Here is a 13,556-nt window from a genome sequence, read left to right as displayed (position 1 = left end):
CTTTCGGTAACGTGGGACGAGGTCGAAGTTTACCGAAATGGAGCGACAGGACAATGGTGACTCGACGCGAGCCGATAATGCCGGAGTCGCGGAAGCTAATGTAAGTATTATTCATCTGCTTCCTTGAACGACATCCTTTTATGTCTCTTATTTCGATTATGCACCGAATTAACGAAAGCGAAAATTCATATTGAAGATAGCGTTAAGTTGATTCAACTTTTTATTCGCTAATTATCGAAATGATACATAAACTTATTGATATGTTTTTAAAATCTTATTAAAACAGGATTAAAATGTTTTATGAAACATGGCTTAGTATTAAAGTAATTTTGAAAACAAATCTAGCTATATTAAAGTGAAAAGTTCAACAAGTACTAAATTATTATTCTTTAATTAACTTTACTGCAATTTGAATCACAAATTTCTCGAGAGATCTTGATGCGATTATGTCTTAATGAGATAAAAGACACAACTAATTCATATGACTTTTTAAAGATATACATATGTGTGAGTGGGATTCTATATCAGTTTGGATAGAAAAAAATTCGTATTTTGTTTTTTCCTGAAATTTTTCTTATACTTTTCTTATAATATTAAAAATAAAAATATTGCCAATTCTGCTCAAGAAATCTATAACAGATAATAAAAAGCAATAGCGATAAGATGTATAATTAGAATATTGTATAATTAGAAGTGCTATTTGATTGCGAATAGCTTTGTATAAAATGTTTCATAGGATAACTTCGATCTCGACGACCTTTTGCCAATTGTTGGCGAGTTTGGTCGTTATCAGAAGCAGTTGCTATGGTTGGTCTGCTTGCCGGCGTGTTTGCCGTGCGGTTTTTGTGCCTTTAATCAATTGTTCATGGCAGACACGCCGTTGCATTGGTGCAAGGTACCGGGTTTGGAAAACATGGACATTGCTCGCAGAAAACGCCTCGCCATTCCTGCGAGCCAGGTGCGCTGGTGTAAAAGAACACGATGTCGAGGTTGATGCTTATGCGAGCCTGCTCTTCTAGGTCGATTCGTAAAGACGCCCATTACATGTTCATGCGTCATTTTCCGTTTCTTTATCTGCTGCTCTTTACACTGTGCCGTATCTTCTTATTTAGCGCTAGATATGATAGCGCTAGTTATTATTCCATGTATTTATTTTCTTATCTTTCAATGTTGCGTTCTCCTCGTGACTTGTCTTTTTCTCTGTACACGTATAATTCATTGAGTAATCGCAACATACATAATTTAGTTGCAAATTGAATGTTGTTTAATTGCGGTACTTAGAAACTTATGCAAACGAAGCAAGCTAATTTTGGATTTATAGTTCGCTTTTACTTTGGGTGTATTTCATTTTGTGCTTACAGTGCTTGAAAACATCATTTGTCCTCGTTTAACATTTGACAGACAACAAGGATAAATTGATGTTTACAACGTGTAAGTGTAGAACGCATTGATTGCGCCAAGAGCAGTTGGAAAAGTAAGCACAACGTTGTCCTTGTAAGCACAACGTTTGTACATATATATGAGATTTTGTAGCAACCCAAAATAGAATGTGTTAATCCTGGAGGCGAGGCTGCTATTTGTTTCATCATACGATCGGATGTAGCTCGGTAGGATCGATTATGTCTTACAATTCGTAGCAAATGTATTATTCATGTGATATCACATAGTCAGATGTTAAAAAATGTTATGTAAAAGTAGGACGACAATGAGACGTACAGCCAGTGCATGAGATATGATATCGACTGGACAACGATGGAGAATTACTCTGTCGTGGCGACATACTTGCCTAACGCGTCGTGGTCTGTCATACCTTGCGATCACGGCTGGGAATATGAAACTTCGGAGATAACATCGTCCATCGTCATCGATGTACGTTTGTCTAATTGTACAAAAAAAATCATTAGTACAGCTTACTGTCTTACACTGCAGCGAATCTGCAACGAAATTAATTTATGAATTAATAAATTTATTAGTACATTAAATTTTTAGAAGTGAACTAAGTTTCAAAACTTCAGACTTTTGGTACACAATTTTATTCGTTTCTGATAGAAAATTTGATTATGAATGTACGATTCTCTACGAATATACGTACAAGATATTTTATTTGAAGAAATTCAAAAAATACAAGAATAAACTTTTTTTAACAAAAGAAGCAAAATATCGTGATTAAATGCTGTACTTTATTACATTAGAAAATCATGTTATAGTTTAATCTCGTGTGCGATCTTGCGATCTATCCAACAATTGGTTTGGTAGTTCTTAATGCAGGAGGCCCTATAGGAGTGTATCTGTTCGGTACATTAAATGACAGGTAAACGATAATTCAGGAGATTTAATTTTTAGAAATTTAACACTTATTGATTTGCTTAATTATTAATTAGATCGTAATTTCTTTTTAATTAATTAAAAAGAAATTACGTATTGTCTTTTCTGTTTTTGTAGACAAATACGTGTAAAAATTTATTAAAATTTATTCGAAATTGTATCTTTGTTTTACTACATTCGTTTTTGCTTGTCTTGTACTTTACTGTATTTCGTATCATATTGTTATTGTACTATAGAATTTTATTTTGTTATGTAAAATAGGCAATAAATTCCTTTACATGCAATAAATAGCAATCTGTTTATCTTGTTGATAGAATCGGTCGCAGGTTATCATTCTTTACGTGTTTGGCGACATTAATAATCGGTGGTTTTTTAACGGCAATTTCGAACAATTTTTGGACTTGGGCTTCTACACGCTTTATCGTTGGTTTGACAATACCAGCGATTTACCAGATACCGTTTATTATATGTAAGCATTTAAATGTTACAATCAGTTAGTTTTCCTGAAATTAATTTATTATATTAAAATATTTTATCTCAGCTCTGTCGGCACTTGTAGTTGAGTTTAGGTTTTATTATAAATTAATTTTTGTAGCTTTGGAGCTGGTCGGCCCAAATTATCGTTCATTCGTAACGGTTATGACTTGTACTTTCTATACTTTGGGTCTTTGTATGCTGGCAGGTGTCACTTATTTAATACGCGATTGGCGAACGCTCGCTATGACCACAAGCATGCCTTTTTTGATGTACTTTTTTTATTGGTGGTGAGTGAAATATTTACAAAAATCATTCGTAAATATTTTAGAAATATTATCTGCTATTTGGGGCATTGTACATACACTGTAAAAAATAAAATGTTAATTTTAACTTAAAAACGTATAGACGTGCACTTTCTGAGACGTGCAAAAATATTAAAATTGACATTTTTGCATACTTAGAAAAGTCCACATACGTCTTTAAGTTAAAATTAGCAGTTTACTTTTTACAGTGTATACATATGTAAATATTCATGTGAAAGATTAGAGATCATTGTACAGGTTCTTACCGGAATCACCGCGATGGTTATTAGCGAAAGGTCGTCTAAGCGAGGCTAATGATATTCTTGAGACTTTGGCCCATGTAAATGGTAAAAAACTTCCGACATCGTTCACGCAAAAACTCCGTCAGCGTATGATGATGTCGAGATCGAACAGCGAGGAGGAGAGATTGCGAACGGGTCCTGGTGTACTCTCGCTTTTTAAATTGCCAAATATGCGTCTCAAAACGTGTCTTATTACTTTAAATTGGTAAGTTGAAATACATACACAAGCGCAATTAATCATTTTACAGTCGTCAGAAGCATAATAAATTCATGTATTAATGATCTCTGCTTTTTTGCTCGTGGAGTTTTCGTGACATTTTCTTCTGTACTTTTTAGTTACTATATTAAACTTATTTCGGATAATTATTCCAAATTCTTAGAAAAAAGGTAAAACTGCAAAAAAGGAGAGCCGCTAACGATCTTGACCTTGACATATGTTGTCAAGGTCATCACCCTGAGTAACCTCCAACAAGTTTTAGCCGTCGCTCGTCCTTCGTTAAAAAGTTATTAACAAAAAAAGTTTAAGAAATAACGTGTATGATATCCCTTTTCCACCATATAAAACAGAAATTTTCTGTTTTAAAGTATATTTTACAATTTTCCACGCGAAGCGACTTCCACCCTACCTCTCCCCCCTCCCCTGCTTGGGGACGCACAATTTTCATATTTTCTTATATAATTTTTGTTCTTAGAACAGAAAATTTTTCCCTGCTTTACTCTACATGGTTTACGATACATGGTTTGGTTAGGGTTAGATTATTATACACTCATGGATATATAATAACCTAACCTTAACCCAACCACGATCATGGTTTGGTTAGGGTTAGGTTATTATACCCACGGATATATAATAACCTAATCCTAACCCTCCCCTAAACTACATATTTACCCAAATTTTCTGCTAAAGCAATGAACTTGTGTTCGCGTGGAAAGTCGTGCGCCACTAGGCAATGGGAGAAGTGGAATACAGCAGGTGGAATTTAGAACAATTTCCGATTTATATGTAGACGTTATTTTTTAAAACTTTTTTTATTAATAACTTTTTAACGAATAATGAGCGACGGCTAAAACTTGTTGGAGGTTATTTAGGATGATGATCTTGACAATATATATCAAGATCCAGATCGTCGGTGGGTGCTCCCTTTTTCTGCAGTTTGACGGAAAAAAGGAATATATCTTATACAAATACGTACTCTTATGCCCAATTTTTTCCAGATAAATTGCGAATAACTTTAGCCAGGAGATATCTCCATTGTATTCTGGGAGATATCTCTTGAACAAAGTTATCTAGAGGTGAAAAAATTAGACATTAGAAAGAAAAAAATATATCTGTCATACGATTTTTCTGCAATTTTTATATCTCATATAAGTACACGTTGCAAATTTTTATCTTTGTAATCAATAAAAAAGCAACAATTGAAATTGATTATAAATTGAACGTGATAATTTACTTCTAATTAGACTTGTCTCTAGATAAAATATCTTGAATATAGATATTACACGACATGATAATTTATAAACATTTTGTATAGTACGGGAATGGATAAATTTTTATTGCGATTAGGTTCGCCAATAATATGGTGTATGTTGGTCTTTCTTATTACGGCCCGGCTTTGGGAAATGAAGAACATTTGAGTTTTCTGTTTTCTTCCCTTGCCGAGATTCCCAGTTACATCGCTTGTTGGGTTGTAATGGATCGATGGGGCCGTCGATGGCCGCTTTGCTTGTGCATGGTCGTAGCTGGGGTATCGTGCATTACAACAGTGCTGTTATCGTCCGGTACGCACTGTTAGTCAATTAATTAATGACTTGATTAATTAGCAAGAGTGGCGATATAATCAGTTAATTTTGTAACGTGCCGATATCACTGACAGCAATAAGTTTACTTATTAATTAAAATTAAAATACTAAAAAAAGACGTATTAATTTTATAATTATTATCTTTTCATTCAAGATGCTGTTATGGAGACATTAATACTATTTCTCATATCAAAATCCGCGATATCGGCGTCATTTTTAATTATTTATCCTTTCGCCGGAGAACTCTATCCCACGCAGTTACGAGGAGTTGCCATTGGCTTCTCCGCATATATTAGCGGCCTTGGACTCATCATTATACCTTTCGTAACATATCTCGTGAGTTGGAATTGATATTTGAATTTTATTTCAATAATGCTTTCTTATTTCTTATTATTATTTTCCACAAAATATACTTTTTATAAAATTCACCAATAGTTTTTCAAATTTATAATGTATTATTTAATAAATTTAATTTATTATCTTAAATATCAAAGATAAAATGTAGACATTCATCTTTGGTTATAATTTATATTTTTGTAATATACCAAATATTTGTGAACATGATTCGCAGGGGAAAGAAAACCTTGTGTTGCCTTTAGTCATATTGGGAACAATCTCGATAATTGGTGGCTTGTCCGGACTGCGATTACCGGAAACATTACATCACCGTCTACCACAAACGGTTGAAGAAGGAGAATTATTTGGCAAAGATTGGACATGCGCGGATTGTATCCGTTGTGTTCCAGCAAAGTATGCACTTCTATTAATTGTCACTTATTATATTTTATTTCAGATAGAACATTAGAAAGCTATTTTAATTTAACATAAATTTCCTCTTAAAATATCAATTAAATCGAAATAATATATGGTAATAATTATGTTAATTTGTAGAAAACTAAATGAATAATTTAGAAGTTATATTTTGATGACATCTTCTGTACATTCTTGATATAATTTCTCTATTTTTTCTTCTGGAATTGTAGACTTCTGATTTATTAAAATTTGTATTCTTTAGACCATCATCGATCGCGGCTTCTTACGAGGATTTGTCGACGCGAGAGACAGTAGAGATGCAGGAAGTACCCAAAGTGTTGTTTACTTCATCCAGTTTGGAAGAACATCAACGGCCGAGCACGACAAGTATTCGCCGTTTGGTTCGCCAATCCAGTGTGATGGATACTCAACGCGATTCTGACGGAACTATGAAGATGACTTATTGGTTTTAGTTCTAGTCAAAACTCTTTGAACCAAATGCTCTTCTAGTCAAAATAAAGTGGAACTTTTTCCAATTTTTTCTGTAATTGAATTAAATATTTTTTAATAATTTTGATTAAACAATTATATTCTACCTCTTTGTCGTTGATTCATAAATTATTTAAGATATATATACTTATATATAAAAAAATATTATAGTTTATGTTTATAAATAAATAATTTATTCTATCGAATAAATGTTATTTTAATAAAAAGCACAAATTATATTGTGGTGAATTATATATATATATATTCTCACTCATATTGTTAGTGTATTTTAATCAGCTCTATTCTCGACATAAAAATATCAAAATATAATAAAATCTGCCAAATAATATCGAAAAAAAAGATTTAATTGTCACAATCAAGGATGAAACTATTATAATGTGGAGATCCAGATCATTATCATAATATAGAGATTCGAATCTCGCTTGAAGTAATATTAATTTCCGCAATAAATTATTCGCGGTTTAAGTTTCTTGTACATATTAAATATTTTTCTCTTGATTGAATTATTCTCATCGATGTAATACAAATTATAATTATCATAGTCATATATGTTGGACACATACCTATATCTTAGTTTTTTTTTTCGTACGATGATTCAGCGTTTTCAGAAGATAAAAGAATAAAGAGAAATGGAACGAGCAGTTGATGTCGTGTCCACGATGCATTTATTCACATTCGGTATACAAAACACGAGGATAACGAGAAAAATGAGAGTGAGGAGTTCAGCCTCGAATACCTTCCCTTGTGCAGATCCCGAATAAAATTTTAATTTCGTCGCGTATGCACTTTCTTCCTAATTTACAGACGTGTGGTCCTGTTGTAGCAGCTGTAAGCAGGAGGATCACTGTATATAATTAACGTAGGATACATTTCATGGCTACACTTTCGCGCGAGTCGATATACCTCTCCAGAAGTCGCCGCTTTAGCTCGGGCGGATACGAGACGTAGATATAGTGATCGGGCATGTCCTCGCTCGATAGGGGCAGATTCTCATCCCCATGATCGCCCTTTCGCCTGTCCAATCTGCCTTCGTTATGAATACTCGGATCGTGCAACGGAGAAGTACTTGAGCGATCCGTACTTCCGTTGTAATCTACGCTTCCACCGTCCAATCTATCTTCGTCTGCGGTACTACACCCAACAAAAATAGAAAAGAAATAAATTCTTCATTAATGTAACGAGTGATGTAAGACATGCGTAGATTCTTACGTCATTCAAATCTAATCATAGCGTAGACTCTAACCTAATCATACATCCTTGAATTGGACGGTTTGAAATAATTCCAAGAGACTGTTTGACAAGATATTAAAATAAGGATATTGAGCACAATGTATACATTCAAAGATAATTGATTCCCTCGGATTTATTTTATCATTATATAAATATATATAACATATATGTAAAATAGATACTTAAGAAAGACTTCGGATGTAAATCATTAGGAGATTAATAGAATAAATTAAAATAAGATCACTAAAAATGATCAAGTTATAGGTCGAAACGTATGTATTAATATTAATAAATTATTGTTATTTATTTGATATATAAAGCCGGGCTGGATGTTATTTCGCAAATAGCTTGATAATTCACAATTATTGAACTTTTATTTCCATTGTTTTATTCAACACAGATCAAAAAAAGAAATTCATCTTACATTGTTAAAGAAACTTTGACGTAAATATTTTTTTAGAAAATTACAAATACATATCATCTGTACTGTTTCTAAAAAAAATATTAACGTCTAGGTTTCTTTGACGGTGTAAGATAATTTTCTTATTAGAAACAAATGTAATCGATTAACATTTTTTTAAAATTATGAGTTTTTAAAAAATTTATCGTACTTGAAGCAAACCCAGATTATGTAGTAACATGCGTAAATCGACGAAAACAGGAGCAGCATGAAAACAGTCAGCAGGTACCAGGGTGTGTGACGCTGCGGTCTTTTTGTGTCCTCCCAATATCTATCACAGCTGAGATACCAGCAGATCGCTCGATTTAGCTCCCCTGTCGATAACGTACATAATTGATGAGAGAACTTTAACTGTCGCATTAAGTGCATAATCAAGTTGCATACCTTCGATTTCTTGAAAATCTCGTACAGAAAGATTAGCGAGTAATCCGGCGATGCAATCGCGTACGAGTATCTGTTGACGATCGCGTGATAAACGCGATTATTATATATTATTGATATTCACAGATTGGTTTGTATGTAAACGCGCTTTGCGTGCCCGTCTCGTATAATATTAAAAAGATAAAAGATCGCGCATTATTCAAATCGCGGCTACTCGATCTTAATTGGAATATCTGATATTTAAAATATATATTACGTATTACAATAATTGGGAGACAATGCGCAAACTTTCATCAGGATTTTTCTATTTTTAATAAAATAATATGTATTCTGATATAAATATTTCGGAGATATGTCAAAGAAACATTATACGGAGAGAAAAGTTTCTATAATTATAATTATATGATAAAATAATTATAGTTAAGAGCTCTTATAGTTATTCTTATAGAGTTTTATCATTATTATAGTTATAACTACTATAATATTAGTAATAACAATTATATTTATAGCTTCAAGAACTTTTTGAGAGAGATATATAGAATTATTATTATTACAAACACACATAACAGTAATAAATGTAAAAATAGAGCTGTTAATTATTTTAAATAATAGTAAGAGAAAATTGACCTAAAAATATTCAATACAAATAAGCGAAAAATAATTATTTTATCATGCAATTATATAGTCATAAATACAAAATCTTTTCTCTCAGATAAAATTGCAGCAGTGGTCATGCAGTAACTTCACGTCATTTCGCAGTAACTCACTTCACACTGGGTCTTCAATTTCTGCAATTCTTCTGGCTTACAGTTGGATTTTAATTTTCTCAAATGCAGTCCTCGCCGTCTCTGTTTTTTGTCGACGGCAGGTAGTGCTGCTTCTACCAGATTCTCCTCGTCTTCCATGTCCTCTTCGTCTTCTTCGTCCTCATCCTCTTCGCAATCATTCTTATTATCCGTTTCAGCGATCTCATTGTGATAAGATGATCTCGCTAATCTATGATTGTGCATATCACCGTCGTCATGGTGGTCGTCACGACGGCAGTAACGCTGCAGATTCGTCACCGCTCCACCGCCAGCAATGGCGCAGGACTTATCTGTAGGATACATCCTGGCGAGGCCACGCGACCCGCAGGGCACGATAGAAGTGCTGCGCCGCTGTTGCTGTTGTTTTTGCTGCTCGGTATTTTCGCGCCACACCTGGATGTCGGTATTCAGGTGACCGCCATCGTCGTCCACCGAGTTCTCGAAGTCGCGGTTGCCCAGCACCTCGCAACGCATAATGTCGCAGTAGTCCGCTAGGCATACCGCGTCTTCTGCCTGAAGAAAAGAACATATTTAGATGTTGCATTTTTCTGAGAAATTGATAAAAAGCTTCGGCTCGTTGGTAATTCGTAATTGTGTAGTAATTACTAATTATTAAAGACCAAAGATAATTTCTAAATTGATGAAAACTTTGTCAAGATAAAGATTATGCAGTAATTAGAAAGAAAAATAAAAAATTTATAAAAAATATAATTAAGAAATAGAATCTTTAAAAAAATATATATAACATTATATAGCATACATTAAAAAAAATTGAGTTACCAACAATTTGTTATATATTTTTTGACTAAATTATTTAATCTTTAAAATATATTACAATCACGGTCGTCACATTATACTATCGGAGATGTCACTATTTTGTCGATTGCTTATAAAAATTTCAAAAGTAAAATATTGCAAGAAGTTAAAACCTTGAGAACTTCTTTTTAGAGAGATGCATTATTACAGAACTACAATTTTGACAGTTTTTCCAAGACAGTTTTAATAGACAATTGATCTACTGTAAAATAGTGATCTTCAGTAGAAAGGTAACAACTGTGATTACAATGATCGAGAGACAATGTAAATTTGTATCTTTTACGTATGATTTACCGTATTAACATTGCTCTTGTGTCTGTTATCGAAGTGGGCGTCCAAATGTTTCTCGGCGTAAAAGGACTTGCCGCAAAGGCCGCAGGTCCATTGTGATGGCCTGTGTTGATGCTTTGCCTTTTGTTGTGGCCGAAAAATATCTCGACTCTCGTGGAACGGGCATTCCAATGGTAATTCTACCTGATACTTCTTCAATATTGGCATCCATCTCTGAAATTTTAATAAAATTCAAAAGATTATCCTGAATTTTTATCTTTTTATAATTTTATAGTTCAATAAACTATTGTAAAAAAAATTATCAGATTTTTAAAAAGTATTTTTTTGAAAAATATATTCTTTGTTTCTCAAGTAAAAATATGAAAGTCATCGAAAGTAATGAGCCACAATTTTTTATAAATTAGAATTTTTTGTTATTAAAAAACCAAGTACACACATCATCTTAATCTACAGACTTTTGTTTACTTTTCTACGTAATTCTCATACTTCTTTGTAAACATTTTTCGTATAGTTTTAAAAGTTTGAATATTCTCTTGTGGTAGAACTCCGTTTCAGTTGATCGATAATGACATGTACTGTTTCTGTTGTCTCGTAACATTGGCCTCGCCAACGTTCTTCTAAAAAAAAAAATGATTATGCTGTACGAATGGCTCCACTCCGCTTATTTTACTTTGAAAAAATTCGTATAAAAAGTAATGAGAGACTCCTCCTCACTCCTCTTATATTTATGATGTGGCACATTCCAATTACCATTGCTTTTAGTTTTATGACCAGTCGCGAAGTCGACACACGCGTATGTAGCCTTCGACAGAGTGAATCAGTAAATTAATACGTTTTTATTGGTTTCGGGCAGCTAAATGAAATTCTGTCGCAAGGTAATATATAAACTTCCAGAACGATAAGAAAAATATGTACGAAGAAATGATGATTATGTAGGAAACAAAATTCTCTTAATGATGTACTTGGTTTTTAATAGCAAAAAAATTCTACGATATAATTTTTTATAGGACCGAAAATAATTTTTTATATGTAAGAACACAACCTATAGAAATCAATGCCTTAAACGATCTAAGAGCCACTTTCACCATCGTCGATTTACTTAACCAGCCAAGTAACTGTAATGAAATAGAAAGAGATAGAACTATTTTTATCTCTTTTTATTTCATTACAGTTACTAGATTGATTAAGTTAACTGAGCTTGGTGAAAGTGGCCCTAAATGGACTAATCTTAAATACTTATATGTTTCTGTGTGAATTTATATATTACAGCCCGTATTCAGAACGCGCTTACAACGATGTTAGAGCGCTAACATGCTATAATTTACATTACGCATACTATAGAATTTTAGAGATAAAAGCGCGTTCTGAATATGGGCCTACGTATGCATAGTCTTTTAAAATGTGTACCGAAATAATTTTTCGGTCTTGAAACGCAAACTCCATTGAATTATTGCAGTAATATCACGAATTAATTGACTAGCACTGATCTTAATAATGCTGAGTGACATAAAAAAATTCTAATTAATAATTAAAAATAATTGCTTATTATTTTTGATATAATCCTCATATTTCTGTATCAAATTGTTTCACTTTTAGGGATATTTTCACATATAATCTATTTATTACATAGTTTTAATTAATAATTCTGATTATATGTATAATGCTTTCTTTTACCTTGTGAACTATCCTCCTCACTACAGACGCTCGATCGCGGGGGCATGATATTTTAAAGACGCTGGGACCCGGCCATGGAATCACAGATAGAAGCAACACTGCCAAAACCTAACGATAATACAACGTTCCTTAATCACCATAAACACGTGTACAAACATGTATGCATCTTTCATAATATAAAAAGGTAAAAAAAGTTTAACTTCGTAATTGTTTTCCGCTAAAGAGTTGCACATCGATTACCTTTCATATCAAGGCAAACGGAAGAGAGAACTCTTCAAGTTCTATATTTATGTAAGATACTTTCAAAAGGTATAAAATGCGTTAATACAGTTTTTTTTGACATATAGAGAGCTTCCTTATTCATGTGCATGATATTTTAATTAAGGCCGTATTATGATCGACTAATAAATGGCAAACGTCAAAGTGACGCACGAGTGGATGTATCCACCTTATACACTCCGTAACAATATATGTATACAACCAAAGAATACTCTTCCTTGAAGTACACATGCATAAGTAATGCGATCGATAAAAACGTCGTCACTCGTTCACGCACATTAATATTTTTTTAATTACTTTTAATCACGGCACGATGAAGCATGTCGTTGTATATCCTTATCTATGATAATCCTTTAACTTTTTCAATAAAGCAACTTCAGTTTTGCTTTATAAATCCCCCAGACACATCGAGCGAATATGACAAGATATATCACTAAATATATAGAGAATGATTACCTCGAGGTGAAAGGGTTGGGTCTTCATTCATAGCCCAAATGCTGCGTGCAAGAGTAATCCGGCGCGACGATTACTTGCTTTGAGATGAACCTGTCCGTTCCCTAAAAGCGGTCGTTTCTTCGTACGAATAGTCGCCAACCGAAGGTGTATGCAGGTTGCAACGGGGGAGCACTGCAGGGTCCACGTCGACATGGCCGTCACCCTTGGGCGCAGGTTTCAAGCATATACATATAGGAACAGTGCCGGCATGTGTAGTTCTAGGGATGGCTATATAAATAAAAATCACATTCGACACGTATCCGCACATTGTTACATTTTCGTGTACATTTCCTTAATTAAATCATTGTAAGCAGCATATTAAAATTTTTTTCTTTAATTACTGTTTCCGCAACATGTGTTCATACAATCTCTATAAAATAATTTGCATAGCATATTAATTTACTTTGCAAGAGTAAGTGATATTCTTCTTTTTAAATTTTAAAACCTATTTACATATAAAATGACGAAATAATAATTAAGATAAAAAAGAATAAAATATGAATACATAATTTTTTAAAATTCATTGTGTTATTTTATATTATTATTGTTATATTTATTATTATTATAATTAATTTTAATCGTATTTAATATAAATATGTTTGGTACCTTTTGTTCATTTTATATTAAATCTTCATTTTTCAATACATATTACTAG

At 32.9% G+C, this 13,556-nt stretch overlaps 2 protein-coding genes across 3 annotated transcripts; one reads left to right on the top strand and one right to left on the bottom strand.

The window, feature by feature from the left end:
* The first annotated feature begins 37 nt into the window (after positions 1-37).
* Positions 38-6,495, top strand: CarT (Carcinine transporter). The gene is made up of 11 exons (XM_018521189.1): positions 38-100; positions 737-958; positions 1,699-1,869; positions 2,208-2,311; positions 2,640-2,794; positions 2,921-3,089; positions 3,363-3,611; positions 4,971-5,185; positions 5,361-5,542; positions 5,778-5,956; positions 6,222-6,495. The coding sequence occupies exons 1-11, from the start codon at positions 38-40 to the stop codon at positions 6,430-6,432; spliced, it is 1,920 nt and encodes a 639-aa protein (XP_018376691.1). The 3' UTR covers positions 6,433-6,495.
* On the bottom strand, positions 6,437-13,202 carry LOC108769951 (uncharacterized). Of its 2 annotated transcripts, none has more exons than XM_018521190.1 (9): positions 12,863-13,202; positions 12,128-12,235; positions 10,457-10,666; positions 9,308-9,859; positions 8,544-8,613; positions 8,311-8,473; positions 7,373-7,600; positions 7,033-7,313; positions 6,437-6,501 (listed from the first exon to the last, which is right to left on the bottom strand). In XM_018521190.1, the coding sequence occupies exons 1-8, from the start codon at positions 12,887-12,889 to the stop codon at positions 7,268-7,270; spliced, it is 1,404 nt and encodes a 467-aa protein (XP_018376692.1). In that variant the 5' UTR covers positions 12,890-13,202; the 3' UTR covers positions 6,437-6,501; positions 7,033-7,267. The 2 variants fall into 2 exon arrangements, with proteins under 2 accessions (XP_018376692.1, XP_018376693.1); XM_018521191.1 differs by having other exon boundaries at positions 6,439-6,501; positions 7,033-7,295.
* Between the last annotated feature and the right edge of the window lie 354 nt (positions 13,203-13,556).

The sequence above is a fragment of the Trachymyrmex cornetzi genome, unplaced genomic scaffold (genome assembly GCF_001594075.2).
Source record: "Trachymyrmex cornetzi isolate Tcor2-1 unplaced genomic scaffold, Tcor1.1 scaffold97, whole genome shotgun sequence".
In the NCBI taxonomy this organism is placed as follows: Eukaryota; Metazoa; Arthropoda; class Insecta; order Hymenoptera; family Formicidae; genus Trachymyrmex; species Trachymyrmex cornetzi.
The sequence above is the reverse complement of the archived record's forward strand: the minus strand, read 5'-3'. Positions and strand labels throughout refer to the sequence as shown.